Raw genomic sequence first — 17322 nt, 5'->3', positions numbered from 1 at the left:
GCCTGGACTTAGGCGCTTATCTCTGTGAGAGGGACAGAGCTTAGGATACACCCCTCTGATTGGCATCTCCCATTATGCAGCTCCCTGCCTAGCATGCTGGCTTTTGTGGAATGAATTGTAAGGTGCATATCTCCCCACATTTAATGTCTGCTTAACTCAGGCTTTGTGGATCGCAGTGCTGTTCCTGTGATTTTCTAGGTGCCTAAAAGTTAGGTGTGGCAATGTTTAATGTCGCCATGCCTAAGTCCCTTTGTGGATGTCTGAATTAATATACTTTGTGTTATTGTTTGTTCTTGTATAGTGTTAGAGAGAGAAACACTCAGGATAATAATTTGTCTTTTGAGCATTTCTAGGGGTCTCCACTTAAGCAGTTTATTTCTTCTGTTTGAAAAGCATGGTTTGCATACTTAGCACAATAAACAATTACAATGATTAGTAAGACTTTTGTTTTTAAATAGTTTTATTTGGCACCCAAGGCATTCAAAATTACTCTTCCAGCACACTGCACTGTGTAAGGGGAGAAGGGAATATTTCTTTTACCATACAGATCAATTTTTGAAAGAATTTTTTCAAATCTAAGGTATGTAATGAGGGTAATTCCTGAACCAAATCAGTAAGGAGTGAGTGAACTGTGAAAACTTGAGCACTTCAGAAACCATTTTCTGCTACTTCCAGCCAAAGTGGAAATTAGGTTTTAGTCTGTACATACCAGAAGGCTGTTTTTGTTGTGCTGGTAATTCTGGCTCATTGGGAATACCTGCTTCTTCAACAAGAATTTTTGACAGCTCTGTTCCAAGATATGTGACCTGTATATAAACAAATCTATATAAGTTACTGGTTATTTTATTTATGTTGTGTTTTCTGTGGTAATAAGTCAAAAATATCAGGTTTCTTTCAAAATTAGGTGTATGCAATTATAGGTCTAATTTGGTACATGCTGTTACTTACTGCAAGAACATATTTTGAATACACAATTTGTATAGATAATGCATGCAAAAATTAGGTATGTTACACGAAATGCAATTTTTGCATCTGCACTTGAAGATGTCTAATTTTGAACATTAGATCCATTGAGAGTCTACTAGCCAGGGGACATGAGTTCAAATCTCACATAAAATCATTTTGTGACTGGGAAAAGGTTGTATCTACTTTGCTTCTGAGGAGTTACTTGTTTCCTCAGGATCCAAGCACTTTTCTTTTACTCTTCCTTAGCACTTCCTGGGCTTTAAAATGGCCACAGGAAAGATGCATTGATGTGGGAAAGTTAAAGAGTCAATGCTGAGGGAGCATTGACTCTTTAACTTGATACAAAATGCACTAAATCTACCACAGACACAAGTACAAATGGTAAACATGGCAACTGCTGAGAGAGAGTGTGTTTGTGTCTGGAGCTCCAGACAGAAGGGCTGCAGGAAGCAGGCCCTCACAGAGTGAAGGAGCCAAGAACCTGCCCAAAGCCTGGGAGGGACAAAGACACAGGCGCTTCCAATTGTCCCAGGGGGTGCTCAGCCCTAGGCCCCGCCCCTACTCCAACCCTTCACACCTACCCTGCATGTTCCCACCCCCTCTCCGCCCTCACCCCACCTCTTTCGCCCACTCCCCCGAGCACGCCCCGTCCCCACTCCTCTCCCTCCCTCCCAGCGTCTCCTGCATGCCACAGAACAGCTGATCACGGCAGGTGGGAGGTGCTGGGAGGAGAAGGAGTTGATCAGCAGAGCCACCACGGGCAGGAGGTGCTGGGCAGGGGGGAGCTTGGAGAACCCACGGGGTTGACCCTATGGACAGAGAGACCAACCGGGGACACCCCAAGATAGGGTCCAGGAGGAGCACTGTGACAGGGAGGAATTGCCCGAGAAGGATAAACCAGAGCTGGACCCAGTATCACTGCTGCCCAGAGCTGTCTGGAGCCATGAGTGCTGGGTCTTGTGACTTTGCATTGGGAATAAGGAGGGAAGTTGTTAGCTAGTTAAGTGGGGAGGTTGTAACTCTGTGTGGCTTTTCAGAGAGTGAAAGAAGAGGGCACCGGAGGGGTTTGTTGGGGAAAGTTTACTGGCACCGAAGACAACCAGGAGCATAGGTGCCAACTCCGTGGGTGCTACGGGGCTGGAGCACCCACAGGAAAAAAATGGTGGGTGCTGAGGACCCACCGGCAGCCCCGATATCAGCACCTGCCCCTCCCCTCAGTGCTTCCACCGATCAGTGCTGGGGGGGAAAGGGGGAGAGCGAGAGCGCAGCGCGCTTAGGGGAGGGGGAAGAACTGGGTGGGGAAGGGGCAGGAAGGGGGGGGCGGAGCAGAGGTGGGAAGCAGGGCGGGGTGGGGTATTGGGGGAAGGGGTGAAGTGGGGGCGGGGCTTGGGCTGAGCTGGGAGATTAGAAACTCAGCGCCTATGACCAGGAGCACCCAAGACTCACAACTGGACTGGAACTTTTCCCAGGACTCCTGAACTCTGTGTGTAGACACATTGCTGGTGTCTGCCCTTTCAGACTGTGGTACAGCTGGGCCTGTCAGGCAGTGATGAGCTGCCAAAATCTTAACAACTGGTTCCCTATAAAAAGTTCTGATTTAAGGGATGTGCCACTGTATGTATTTTTTGTACCAATAGGGTTACCATACATATGTATTTTCCCTGGAGGCGATTTAAGACCCCAAAAGCCTGACATGTCTGGGAAAATACGGATGTATGTTAACTCTACCTAAAGTTCTTTTTTAAAAAGATGGGCCTGATCTAGAAATGAGCTCCGTTTCACATGTGTGGGTCCCAGCTGCTCCCTGCCCCCCTCATTGAAGCAGGTGTTTAGGGTTACTGCCCTGGGAACTGCAGGGCACCAGTGGACGTGGGGACGGCTGCAGACAGGGGCGTGGGGCAGGGCTAGCTGGAGGCAGAGGGTGCGGGGCTGGCTGCGGGCAAGGTAGTGGGGTGCTGCAGGGGCTGGCTGGCTTCAGGCGAGGGGTGGCAGCAGGGCTGGAGACAGAGGAGTGCGGGGCTGGCTGGCTGGCTTCGGGCAGGGCCGCAAGGGGGTGCGGCAGAAGTTGGCTGGCTGGCTTTGGGCAGGGCCGCAAAAGGGTGCGGCAGAGGTTGGCTGCAGACAGAGGAGTGCGGGGCTGGCTGGCTTCGGGCAGCGAGGTGCGGCAGGGGTTGGCAGGGCTGGAGACAGAGGAGTGCGGGGCTGGCTGGCTTCGGGCAGGGCCGCAAGGGGGTGCGGCAGGGGTTGGCTGCAGACAGGGCAGGGCGTGCGGCAGGGATTGGCTGGCTTCGGGCGGGGGGGTGCGGCAGGGGTTGGCTGGAGACAGGGCAGGGGTGCAGCAGGGGTTGAGTGCGGCTCGGAGGAGCCCAAGCAGCAGGACGCAGCCCAGGCCCAGCGGAACAGCCGGGGACCCACCAGGAAGCAGCAGGAGCCCCAGGGTCAGGGGTCTGAGGAGCAGCAGCAGTAGGGTTACCATATTTAAAAAATAAAAAAAGAGGACACTCCACGGGCCCTAGCCCCGCCCCTTTCCCAAAGCCGGTAGCGTTGGCTCGGGCAGCTTGGCTCTTAAACAGAGCCGAAGTCTGAGTCCGGGGAGGAGCAGAGCAGCCGCGGGAGAGGAAGTGCCTGGCCGGTATTTTTCCCGGACATGTTCGGCTTTTTGGCAATTCCCCCCGGACGGGGGTTTGAATGCCGAAAAGCCGGACATGTCCGGGAAAAAACGGACATATGGTAACCCTAAGCAGCAGCAACAGGGCCAAGCGGCAACTCACATGGCTCCCACAGCACAGCACCCCCTGGCGGCCGGAGGATAAATTACACGCTTCCCGGCCGGAGCCCATCAAAGCCACAGCGCCCCCCGTCAGAGAAGCTGGTTAACAAGCGGTTCTAAAACCGCTTCAAAATTTAACAACCGGTTCACGCGAACCGGCTCCAGCTCACCACTGCTGTCAGGCCTTGTGTTGAATGCAACCCTGTTTTACCACACCCCTTATATTTCCGTCTGTTTTTCTCCTCTCATCCCTCTACAAATAAATATTTCTCTTTCCTATATTCATTGTTCTCTTCTGGTGTGTCTGTGTTCACTCGGGTGGGTTTGGAACAGGTGCCCCTGGGGTGGAAGGGATTTTTCCTGCTGCATTCCTGCGCATGCCTTCTCTTGGCCAGAGCTGCCTGCACAGCAGACTCCATCTTGGCCATGAGAGCACTAAAGTTACATTTGTTACCACCCATTTAACTAAACTTTATCCTTATCCCTTTTAATAAAGGAGTTGGAGCTCACTATAGACATGTTCTAAGTCACCCTCCAGAAAAAACAGGGAGTAACAGACTTCACATATATAAGGTAAAAACATCTTCTTTGAGCCTCATTTATCTTAAAGAAATAAAGGCACAAGCCCAATTTAAAAAAAAATCTTAGCACCTTTAAAGAGATCAAATAGGCCTGAAATGTGAATGCACTGACAGCAGCCAAAGGCTAAACACTACAAAAATGCTTCAAAGTCCCCAGAGACCACTGGCTAGATGATGCTCAGAGCCTCATTTATGCAACTGGATACAACGTCCACATAGAAGCAGGCCACATGGTCAATAGCTTGGGTGTGCTGCTCAAGCAAGCAGCACTAGCCTCTCATTCACAGGGTTGCAGCTGTGCAGTGAATCTACTATCCCAGGGTGTTAAGAAAAATTGCAATGTCCACTTTGTAGTGAGTGGCATCTTGATGAAACAAAAATGCAACTTTTAAAAGGATGCAGGGGGTTAAAAGATAGACAAAGTTGTTCAAGTGTCCATATGAGCTGGGAAAAATGCTGCAAAAGTGCTGGCAGATATTGGGGGACTTCTCAGATGTCTGGTGCTTTATGACTTAGAACTTTCACACTAGCCATCTGATCACAAAGCTAGTAGCATGTATCTAAAAGTGACATGGGTATCGTTCTACAAAAGAATACAATAGCTTTTAAGTGATTTTTTAGAAATAACAGTGAGCCTACCTTATTCCACACATACTTCCAGCTCACAGAAATGTCACTTCCTAATAGTGCCTTAACCCACTGAACTGGATTCCCATAAGTTCTATTGTCACTCGTTCTGATTTTACCATCTCCCAAAAGAGTGACTTTATGGGTGAAGTCCTAAAAATGAAAATAAAGAAAAAAAATGACAAGCAAATTGACAAATTAAAATTAATATCCTTTAAATTTAAGCAAAATTCTAAAAGTTCATATGAACTGAAAAGTTGCAGCTAGCTATTTTGCATCTTTTCTTTATTCTAGGGGTTTTATTCAGCAACTCATGCCATGATCATAAATAGAAATAAATAAATATTTCAGTTGTAAACTGAGATAAATTTCATTGTATGAGCAACTTTAAAAATACAAAAAGAACAGGAGTACTTGTGGCACCTTAGAGACTAACAAATTTATTAGAGCATAAGCTTTCGTGGGCTACAGCCCACTTCTTCGGATGCATATAGAGTGGAACATATATTGAAGAGATATATATACACACATACAGAGAGCATGAACAGGTGGGAGTTGTCTTACCAATTCTGAGAGGCCAATTAAGTAAGAGAAAAAAACTTTTGAAGTGATAATCAAGCTAGCCCAGTATAGACAGTTTGATAAGAAGTGTGAGAATACTTATAAGGGGAGATAGATTCAATGTTTGTAATGGCTCAGCCGTTCCCAGTCCTTATTCAATCCTGAGTTGATTGTACCTAGTTTGCATATCAATTCCAGCTCAGCAGTCTCTCGTTGGAGTCTGTTTTTGAAGTTTTTCTGTTGTAAGATAGCCACCCGCAGGTCTGTCATTGAATGGCCAGACAGGTTAAAGTGTTCTCCCACTGGTTTTTGAGTATTATGATTCCTGATGTCAGATTTGTGTCCATTAATTCTTTTGCGTAGAGACTGTCCGGTTTGGCCAATGTACATGGCAGAGGGGCATTGCTGGCACATGATGGCATATATCACATTGGTAGATGTGCAGGTGAATGAGCCCCTGATGGGATGGCTGATGTGATTAGGTCCTATGATGATGTCACTTGACTAGATATGTGGACAGAGTTAGCATCGGGCTTTGTTACAAGGATAGGTTCCTGGGTCAATGTTTTTGTTCAGTGATGCGTGGTTGCTGGTGAGTATTTGCTTTAGGTTGGGGGGTTGTCTGTAAGCGAGGACAGGTCTGTCTCCCAAGATCTGTGAGAGTAAAGGATCATCTTTAAGGATAGGTTGTAGATCTCTGGAGAGGTTTTAGTTGGGGGCTGAAGGTGACAGCTAGTGGTGTTCTGTTATTTTCTTTGGTGGGCCTGTCTTGTAGGAGGTGACTTACTACAATACCCACCTGCTGAAGTGAAAAAACAGATTGACAGAGCCAGACGAGTACCCAGAAGTACTGCCGCCGAAAGGGCACCTTGGCCATGGCCCTGCCCATGCTCTGCCCCGAGGCCCTGTTCCCACTCATCCCCTTCCCCCTGAGGCCCCACCCTCACTCCACCTCTTCCCGTCCCCGCTCTGCCCGCATGGGACTGGGGGAGGAGGTGAAGAGGTGCATGGAAGTGGTGATTGACCGGCTGGCCACAGGGGGGAGGCAGAGGAGGAGGCAAGCAGTGAGCAGCAGGCTGGCAGTGGGGGCTGGAGAAAGGTGTGAAGCAGCAGGCGGGGGGACCTTGGGGCTGGGGCGGGAGTGGGAAGGGGCCATGCGGGGCCGGGGGTGGAGCATGAGTGGGGCTTTGGGGGGAGAGGAGGCCGAGCGGGGGCAGGCCTCGAGGCAGGTGCACAGCTTTCCCAAATGGAGGAGTCACACACTGTCCATGCTTGTATGCCTTTCATAGCTGACTCTCTACATACTTAATCAGTTATATACTTCAACTGGTTGATCAGCACTTTGAACTGGAAATGAACTGGTAGTCACTTCTGAGGCAACTATCTTGTATATCTGCTCTATGTTTGAAGGTGGGGGGGAGGGACATATTTGAAGGCGGGGGCTTGATTTTGTTCTTAGATATAGGGTGCACATTACTGTGGCCTTGGCTACACTTGCAAGTTACAGCGCTGTAAAGGCTCCCCCAGCGCTGTAACTCACTCCCCGTCCACACTGGCAAGGCATTTGCAGCGCTGTATCTCCGTGGTTGCAGCGCTGCATAAACTCCACCTCTCCGAGAGGAATAGCGAGTATTGCGCTGCCGCTGCAGCGCTGCGGCGCCAGTGTGGCCGCCCAATGCACTGTGAATGGCCTCCAGCATTATTCGGCAGTATCCCACAATGCCTGTTCTAGCCACTCTGGTCATCGGTTCAAACTCTACTGCCCTGGCCTCAGGTAGCCAACCATGTGACCCACCCTTTACATTCCCCGGGAATTTTAAAAATCCCCTTCCTGTTTGCTCAGCCCAGCATGGCGTGGAGTGCTATCAGTGAATCTTTCCAGGTGACCATGCCTCCACGCGCCAAGCGAGCCCCTGCATGGAGCAATGGCGAGTTGCTGGACCTCATCAGTGTTTGGGGGGAGGAAGCTGTACGGTCCCAGCTGCGCTCCAGCCGTAGGAATTACGATACCTTCGGGAAGGTATCAAAGGACATGATGGAAAGGGGCCTTGACTGGACACCCTGCAGTGCAGGATTAAAGTGAAGGAGTTGCGGAGTGCCTATCACAAAGCCCACGATGCAAACGGCCACTCGGATGCTCCCCCTGTGACCTGCCGATTCTACAAAGAGCTGGATGCAATACTTGGGGTTAACCCCACCTCCACTCCGAGCACCACCATGGACACTTCAGAGCCGGTGTGGGAGGAGGAGGAGGAAAACGGGAGTGATGGTGGTGGGCCAGATGGAGACACCCCGGAATCCCTGGAGCCATGCAGCCAGGAGCTCTTTTCGAGCCAGGAGGAAGGTCACAGCGGCCGGTACTTGGTGGAGGACAAACAGAAGAGCAGGTTCCCGGTAAGCGGTTTTTTTTTCGGGAAGGAATTTTTTCGGTGCGGGCTCTTTGGGAGAGGAGGGTTAGGCATGCATGCCTAGATGCGGAATAGTGCATTGATGTGGTTTATCACATCACGGTAATCGGCCTCGGTAATCTCCTCAAATGTCTCATCCAGAACGTGTGCAATGCGCTTGCACAGGTTTATCGGGAGAGCCACCGTGGTCCTTGTCCCAGCCAGGCTAACGTGTCCGCGCCACTGTGCCGCGAGGGGCATGGGGACCATTGCTGCACACAGGCAAGCTGCATATGGGCCAGGGCGGAAGCCGCATTGCAGCAGAAGACCCTCCCTTGCTTCCCAGGTCACCCTCAGCAGCGAGATATCGTCCAGGACGAACTCCTGTGGAAAATGTTGGGACAGTGTTCAGTGGAGGTGCCCCCTGAAGCTGTTGGCTTTCCCCAAGGCACAGAAACCCAGAGGACAGTGCAGCCCTGAAACAATCAGTCCCTCTTACTCACCATTTTGAGGCTCCCGTGGGATATGTGTGCTCTGTTTCGGACGGGAAAATTATGCTATTGTGTAGACCCTGTTGTTTTCTACTTCTTAAGTGCGGGGGGAATCATTACTCTGTCTGGTATAAACAATGCTGCCTCTGTTAAATGTTGCATTTTGCCTATATAGCTGCATCAACCTTGAGACCTCAGCCGTCCCTCTTATCGCCTGCTCAGAGACTGCAAAGACTCAGGAAGAGACCGCAAAAAAGCAAAGACATGCTGCAAGAAGTGATGTGGCAATCTATTAAAGAGAATGAGAAAGCATAGAACTGGAGGGAGAGAGAAAGCAGGATCCGCCAGGAAAACGCAACGCACCAGCGGCAAAGCACCGCGCACCGGCAGCAAAGCACTGATAGGCTCATAAGCATCCTGGAGCGCCAAGCAGACGCTATCCAGGAGCTGGTAGCCATGCAGAAAGAGGAGCAGTACCGCAAACGCCACCCCCCCTACAGCCCTTGTCCCAAAACTCTTTCCATTGTGCCCCACTGTCACCTCCAACCCACTTTCCCCAACTTCCCTGTTCTTCACGCCACCTGCTGCCTCCAACACCAGTATCTTCACCACTCAGCCATGAGAACTACAACCCTTACCCTCTGCACTCAACCCCCATCACCAGGCAGTATAGCTGCCCTGAAGTGCAGCACTCATTGCACAGCACACCAGACAGGACATACGCAAATCTGTGATTGTACCGTTCCCCACTCCACCCCCTTGTTTCTTTTCAATAAATAATTTTTTTTCTTTCCAATAAATGGATTTTTTGGCTTTGAAAACATTCTTTATTATTGCATAAAGTAAAAAACTCCTTAGCCCAGGAAATAAACAGGCACTGCAAGTCTGCTTGTCTGCTTAGCAAACACTGATTCCTAAAGATTGGAACTACTGCACTTCACTCCCGTGCAGGGCACCAGATATCACTGCTGGTTTTCAGCCTCAAATTGCTCCCTCAAGGCATCCCTAATCCTTGCAGCCCTGCGCTGGGCCCCTGTAATAGCCCTGCTCTCTGGCTGTGCAAATTCAGCCTCCAGGTGTTGAACCTCAGAGGTCCATGCCTGAGTGAAGCTTTCACCCTTCCCTTCACAAATATGGAGGGCACAGCATGCGGATATAACTGCAGGGATGCTGTTTTCGGCCAAGTCCAGCTTCCCATACAGAGATCACCAGCGGCCCTTTAAATGGCCAAAAGCACACTCCACACTCATTCGGCACCGGTTCAGTCTGTAGTTGAACCGTTCTTGCTGCTGTCAAGGCTCCCTGTGTAGGGTTTCATGAGCCACGGCATTAACAGGTAAGCGGGATCTCCAAGGATCACAATGGGCATTTCAACTTCCCCTCCTGTGATCTTCCGCTCTGGGAAAAAAGTCCCGGCCTGCATCTTCCTGAACAGCCAAGTGTTCCTAAAGATGCGTGCGTCATGCACCTTTCCAGGCCAGCCTGTGTTAATGTCAATGAAACGCCCATGGTGATCCACAAGCGCCTGGAGAACCATAGAGAAATACCCCTTCCGATTAACGTACTCGGATCCTACGTGGGGTGGTGCCAGAATAGGAATGTGCATCCCATCTATCGCCCCTCCACAGTTAGGGAACCCCATTTGAGCAAAGCCATCCACTATATCCTGCACGTTACCCAGAGTCACGGTTCTTCTGAGTAGGATGCGATTAATGGCCTTGCAAACTTGCATCAACACGATTCCAATGGTCGACTTTCCCACTCCAAACTGGTTTGCGACTGACCGGTAGCTGTCTGGAGTTGCCAGCTTCCAGATTGCAATAGCCACCCACTTCTCCACTGGCAGGGCAACTCTCAATCTCGTGTCCTTGCGCCGCAGGGTGGGGGCAAGCTCCTCACACAGTCCTATGGAAGTGGCTTTTCTCATCCGAAAGTTCTGCAGCCATTGCTCGTCATCCCAGACTTCCATGACGGTGTGATCCCACCACTCGGTGCTTGTTTCCCAAGCCCAAACGCGGCGTTCCACGGTGCTGAGCATGTCTGTGAATGCCACAAGCAATTTCATGTCATACGCGTTACGCGGCTCGATAGCATCATCGGACTCCTCACCCTCACTCTCACTGTCACTTTGGATCTTAAGGAATAGTTGGATAGCCAAACGTGACGTGCTGGCGAGACTTGTCAGAATATGTCTCAGCAGTTCGGACTCCATTTCCCGCAGACAGATCGCGCTGCACAGAAACCGTTGAAAGATGGCGCCAAAGGTGGATGGAAACAAAGGGACTTCTGGGATGCGAAGCAATGCATCACGGGGCATTGGGACAGGACCCAGAATCCCCTGCATCCACGCCCCCTTCCCACAACCCACGGCGCCAGAATGGGGAAAGGTGCTCTGTGGGATAGCTGCCCATAATGCACTGCTCCCAATAGCGCTGCAGTTGCCGCAAATGTGGCCACGACAGTGCACTGGGCAGCTGTCAGTGTGGACAGACTGCAGCGCTTTCCCCTCTCAGCTGCACGAAGTCAGGTTTAACTCACAGCACTGTACATCTGCAAGTGTAGCCAAGGCCTGTGTCTCTTGTACCATCAGCTAGCATAGAAACAAGTGAAATAACTTATTTTTCAAACTGTTCAGCTGTTTCAAACATGCTCGTTTATCTAATAGTGGGATCAATCCCTAAGGGCTTGTCTGCACTACCAATTAAGTTGATGTAAGTTACATCGCTCAGAGGTGTTAAAAAAACACCTCCTTGAGCGACGTAACTTACATCAACTACACTGTGCTATGTCGGCGGGAGATGCTCTCCCACTGACATTACTCCACCTCAATGAGAGGTGGACGCTATTACGTCGCCAGGAGAGCACTCTCCTGTCGACATAATGCGTCTTCACCAGAAGCCCTACACTGGCGCCGCTACATCGATGCAGCAATGCTGATTTAGCGTAGTAGTGAAGAGAAGCCCTTAGTGTTATATTTTTGGCCTAAAGGACTTGACAGTGTCCTCCTAAGTATCACATTTAGTCATAAAAAATACTAAAAGCCACCTCTGAACTTTCAAAATCAAATATTATGCAGTCTAAAGGACCAGCCAACCATTCTGTTTTGCTGCTAGCAATGACAGTAAATGTTAAACAGATAATAGAAATTGCAACCAAAAGCTGTTAAATATACAGTATTCTGAATGCTGCTATTTGATACATGGTTTGGCAGAGGCATTTCACCCACTGAAATGCTTTCTTATAAGACTCTTGGTAGAAAATCGTTTTAAAAGCTGATCTGTAAATATCAAATAAAAATTCAGTATTACGTGCTGAAGATACTGAATAAAGAGATGAAGGAAACACAAACAAATTTCTAAATTAAAATACAGTTAGGCTGGGATTTGGGCAATCACACCACCTTGCTGACATTGTTAGGTGTGGTAACTGCCTTCCATTCAGGCTAAATGAGGGAACAATTAAAGGCCCTTTTGTTCAGTGATAGCTGAATGGAAAACACCACCCAATAACTAGAGCACATGCAAGCCTGGGCAGTGGCAGGGCCGCGCAATCCAAGGGGTTTATGGTGGTCTCATGACAAATACAGGGGTGGCAGACTGACTTCGGGCTTGTCTACACTGGGAAGTTGTCAACAAAACTTTGTCTTTCACCGGTACTTAAAAAAGAACACCCCCCCCCGCGAAACTGTCTTCTGTTGTTCGATTTCTATTGTGTCCAGGGCAATCTGACTTTGTGTACATTCTTTGTAAATAAATAGGGCTGCATTAAAGAAATACCTGACTACCATCAATTTCTTCTCTTAACAGAAACTACCAACAAAACTTGAATTTTGGATAACTGCTCTGTTAAAAAAAGGTAACAGTATTTTTTTTTCCTTTACAGGTTTGAGAAGTCCAGACTATCCCTCCTGTTCCATTTCAAACACCTGCTGATGATGACCATGATACACTGATGATGACCATATTTCAGCACTGAAAACTGGCAATCGTCTCTTAATGGAGTCCCAATTTTTCTAATTCTGCATGTTTTAAATAGTCTTTTGTCTGACGGGTTACAAGGATATTAAAAAAAACCTTGTAACTTTAAAATATACAGTTGTGGGGAGCGGGGGGGGGGGGGGGGGAGAAACAGGTCTCCACTTAGCCTTCTTCCAACAAGCTCAGGTCTCCAAGCAAAGGTCAGTGAGGAATAACTTCATCAGTAGGGTGGATGGGGTGGGCCACTAGAGTTGGCTGTTCAGACAGGAGTTTATTTTGATATTTACAGATTAACTTAATACTCAAACTGCTTTGGTACAGTATAATGTTCAATATTTAATCAAAATGATTAAAGGTCTCGAAAACATGACTTATGGGGGAAGAATGAAAAAAATGGGTGTGTTTAGTCTAGAGAAGAGAAGACTGAGAGGGGACATAACAGTTTTCAAGTACATAAAAGATTGATATAAGGAGGAGGGAGGTAAATTGTTCTTGTTAACCTCTGAGGATAGGACAAGAAGCAATGGGCTTAAATTGCAGCAAGGACAGTTTAGTTTAGACATTAGGAAAAACTTCCTGTCAGGGTAGCTAAGCACTGGAATAAATTGCCTAGGGAGGTTGCAGAATCTTCATCATTGGAGATTTTTAAGAGCAGGTTAGACAAACACCTGTTTGGGATGGTTTAGATAATATTTAGTCCTGCCTTGAGTGCAGGGGACTGGACTTGATGACCTCTCGAGGTCGCTTCCAGTCCTATGATATGATTTCCTACATTATGTGGTTTATTTCTTTTCATTATTTTCTAATATTTACATTATTTTGGTGGTAAACCAATTACCTGCAGTTTGAATTCTAGAACATTTTCTCCTGGCTTAATCTTTCCTAATTCAAGTAGATCTTTCAGTCGATTTTTTTTCCTTCTATTTCCTCTGCAGTTCAATTGCTGTTGTTCACTATCCTGATTATCAGAGTACTGTGAAGAATTTTGACTGCTGTTTACTGGATAAGGTACAGATGAGACCAGACCTGTAGCATTACTTGAGGTTCTATTATTTTGGAAGATATTTTGCTGAAGAGTAATAGGAGAGATTTCTGCAGATTCTGACATCACTATTGGTTGTTTCTGGGAAGCTTCATTTCTATGTCCACATCTTTGCAGAGTCTTACCAGTGAGAACCTGTTGACTATCAGTGATTGGTTGATGGATATTATTATTGATAACAAAACTTTCATCTTCTGAAATATTTAACATGCTGGTTACTGGACTGGGATTTGGAGACTTGCTTCCTTGTACTGCAGTTGCTATATAATTATTTTTTTCTTGCTGTGAGCACTTTGTTGGAGTAATGCAAATAATAGGTTCTGACGGCAATGTTACCATTTCTATAGTATCTGTGGATTTTGATGTCTTATCAAAGGTATATTCTCTAACCTTGTTTTCATATGTCAAAGCATGAGAAGAAACTTCTTTGCTTGTACTTGCCTCTTCATTTGTTCCTGTCTCATCTAAGCAGCTGTTTGGATGTTGGCTGTATTCTTGATCTGAAAATTTACCTTCTCCAGGGAGAAGTGTTTCCACCGGGTTTCCATTAGTCAATTTGGCACCAGGATCTACACTTACTGTTACTACATCAGGATGAACTATTTTATCAACAGTCAGATCATCTCTGTTGTCCTTTTCATGAGAAATAACTGAGTTTGGGATTTGTTTTTTTGAACATCTAGAATACACTTGCTTTGCTTTCCTATAGTTTTTTATTTTCTGGCCTAGTTCTTTCTGTTTTTGTGCCACAACCAAAAGACTCTTTTGCCTAGAAGCAAGTTTAACTAGTTGTTCCCTCAATGCTCCTTGTTTAAAAGACTCCACTGAAGCCCTATAGGAAATAAAACAAACAAACAAAAGATTAATTCAGAACACAAAATACAAACTCTTGTCTCTGTGTCTCTGTGTGTGTGTATAAAACCTCTAAAGAAACGGAAATATTTTAACGGGACTCTGCCGAGGCCCAAAAATTGAACAACCTTTTAATTGTTTGTACAGTTTATAGTTCAAATCCCAATCCTTATGCATAATAAGCGGTGTGCAGAGAAACCCTGCAGAGGTCAGAATCTTCCTCCTCAGCCTGGAGGCAGGATGTGAAGCATCCTAACTACTGTAATAGTCTTGACCTACCATGCATCCCTACGAGTGGAATTGAGAAACTGGATCCACATAGTCACTGGCCAATTCCCTGCCCTCATATCACCAGAGGCCAGTGCACAGGGGAGATATAAATCTTCTGGGTATTCCTCTGGACCCTTCTTCTCACAACACTGGTTTATTGCATTCAGGCCTTCTGCAGCCCTCACTTGGGCTCTGCATGAGCAAACTTATGGGCCTGGGTGGAGCCATACTGAAGTCCACGGAGCTCCACATAGATGCAAGAGTCTGCCAGGATTTGACACTGTGTAATCCTTCAAATAAATGTTATTTTGTAAACAAATGCTTTCATAGTCTTTATCCAATCCTCTCCTCCCAAAAATTGACATTAGCAGCCCAGAATTCATGACCTGCTATGCAGTGATAATTGTGTGTGCGCACATGTATGCATGTACACTTACATAATGAATGAAAATTGCAGTAAGAAGAGAGATTTCAATTTCAAATTCTACTGGGTTATTATAAGTAGAAGTAAGTAAAGCAATTATTTTTAAAATTGTGAAAAATAACTTGATAATATCCTTTATATTCAACTGATTTCCATGAGTGTCATAGCCAGCTCATGGGTGGCCAGACTTATTAGTCAGATCCAAAATCCACAGTCATGAACCAGGAGTTAAGGACCAACCTGATTTGGATACCGGGAGGTCAGAAGCAGGGGGGAAAAATGGAGGTTAGAATCATGAGTCGAGAATCTGAGTCAGGCCAGGTCAGGATACTAGGAGGTCAGAGGCAGGAGACAAACTGGAGGTCAGGAACCACAAGTCAAGTCAGGTTAAATGCCAGGAGATCAAGCTGGGGAAGCAGGAAGCACAAAGCACACTATCCAAACCAGGGTGGAACCCAATTGTTTGGACATATTCCTGTTCCTGCTAATGGCTTAAGTACAGCTAGCAGGCCAATCAGCTGGTCTGGGACTCCACCAATCAGACCTTGTGGCAGAGCCTCACATTGGGTTTGGGCCCAGGAACATATAGTCTAGTTTCCAAGAGGGTCTGTCCCTGTGGAGGTATCTTTATGTTTTTGCTGCCTCAATAATTATGTGTTGATACAAATATTTTACTTGTTAGAGTCAGCCAAATCCTGAAATTCTCACGCAGGCACAAACTCTCACTGATGCCAATAGAGTTATACTTGATAAAAGACTGAGTTAGGACCACACAATTTTGCCTTCGTGTTACTGCTTGCTGGCCTTCTAACAAGATCCATTCGTGATGTTTTTAAAAAATAAACCTTTAATAAAACCATAGGTTACATTTCACTTACCTGTATTTTTTAGCTAGGACATCCCTTTCTGCTTTCTGTTTGGCAAGCACTGCATTCAAAGTGTCTTGTATCTGCGACAGGTCATGAATATACAGTCCTGTTCAGCATTTAAACATAGTCAAAATTATTATTAAAATGAGAGGCAGAATTATGATCATTACAATTATTGAGGCAGCAAAAACAAAGCTGGAGAATGAAAATATTGTTATGGCAACAGGTGATACTGTCATGTATGTTATGAGTCATTGCTTTATAAGCACTCAAGATGAAATTCTCCACAGGAAGTTATATTTAACTACTTACATTTGAATAGCTCAAATTTTAGAAAGTCTGGAAATGCAGTAGCCACACCCAGACAGTAATTAAGGGAATTGTGTAGGTTAAAGCGCACTCCTTTGACTGATGGGCAATGAAATCTTTTTGAGGTCCTTTGAAATCAATGGAGTTATGCTGACATACACCAGCTGAGGACCAGGTCCACTAAGACTATAGAAGCAAGAATTTGATAATTTGAATATTTTATATATTAGAGAACAGCCTGGATTTTTATTTCTCCAAGTCAAATATGACATCTGAATCAATGTATAACAGTTTCACATACTGTATTAAAACATACATCACAGAAAAAGACTGTAAAAGAAAAATAGATTAGAAATTGATTAAGTTTGCTAGCTATATCCCTCTGTGAAACACAAGGAGGAACAATTTTTAAATGGTCCTATTAGATGCCCTCTTTTCTTTGGCCTACAATACAACAGAAAATTGAAAGGTCTCAACTGGCACAGATTTAACAACATCACAAGCGCAGTTACCAACTATGAGCCAGGGACCTCTAGGTGCCAACTGGCAGAGTGCACAGGCATGCAAAGGGGTTACAGGGCAACATAGTAGTTTGCCAAAGAGTGTCAAGTAAGGTCTCTATTGAAAGCCTTTGTCACACTGCTCATCATAGTCATTGTGAAATGCATAGTATGTGAGGAGTTACGTACATATACTGAAAACTGTGTTCTTGAGGTATGTAAGACAGGTCACCAGAAGGTGATAAACAGGTTCTGTTCAGACAAGGAATAAGAGACATTTATTTCCCTGGCTGACCATTGTGTATCTTACAACAGAAGTCTATTTGCATACAGCATCATACAGCTAATCAACACTACAAAGTCGAAAAGCGATCACAAAATCAACAGAAAGGAACACACAGCAGGAGAGTGTCTGGTTTATGACTAAGATGAAAGGATTAGTCTGATATAACAGGAGAATGCAAGGAGATGCCAAAGATCTTTAATCTAGGAAGTAAGCTCTTTGTTAAATAAGCGTATACTTACTTTCACTATAGACAAATCTAAGTGCAGTGTGTTAAGTGGAGCTCTGTACTATGGTGTAACTGGAAAGGTGCAGTGTACTTTTCCTTTGGGAACAGAAGGTCTGGTAATTCTGTGAGTGTCCAATGATCGGCAGCTGGACACTGCAGGGGGACACCTATATGACTAGGGGGT

At 46.4% G+C, this 17322-nt stretch overlaps 1 protein-coding gene and 1 long non-coding RNA gene across 11 annotated transcripts in view; one reads left to right on the top strand and one right to left on the bottom strand.

The window, feature by feature from the left end:
• Nucleotides 1–14843, top strand: part of LOC112059430 (uncharacterized) — a 38466-nt gene extending 23623 nt beyond the window's left edge. For all 3 annotated transcript variants that reach the window (XR_006175829.2, XR_010588795.1, XR_010588794.1), the window contains exon 4: nt 12266–14843. This is a non-coding gene — a long non-coding RNA (uncharacterized LOC112059430). The remainder of the gene's footprint in view (nt 1–12265) is intronic.
• ANKRD31 (ankyrin repeat domain 31) overlaps nt 1–17322 on the bottom strand; it is a 133516-nt gene that overhangs the window by 12555 nt on the left and 103639 nt on the right. For all 8 annotated transcript variants that reach the window (XR_010588790.1, XM_065550081.1, XM_065550083.1 and 5 more), the window contains 4 exons: nt 15827–15923; nt 13199–14234; nt 4957–5097; nt 710–806 (listed from right to left, as the gene is read on the bottom strand). Coding sequence is in view for 7 of the 8 variants with exons in the window: in XM_065550081.1 (XP_065406153.1) it covers nt 710–806; nt 4957–5097; nt 13199–14234; nt 15827–15923 (1371 nt within the window). In the remaining variant the exon portion in view is untranslated. The remainder of the gene's footprint in view (nt 1–709; nt 807–4956; nt 5098–13198; nt 14235–15826; nt 15924–17322) is intronic.

Source organism: Chrysemys picta, chromosome 6 (assembly GCF_011386835.1).
Source record: "Chrysemys picta bellii isolate R12L10 chromosome 6, ASM1138683v2, whole genome shotgun sequence".
Taxonomy (NCBI): domain Eukaryota; kingdom Metazoa; phylum Chordata; order Testudines; family Emydidae; genus Chrysemys; species Chrysemys picta.
The sequence above is the reverse complement of the archived record's forward strand: the minus strand, read 5'-3'. Positions and strand labels throughout refer to the sequence as shown.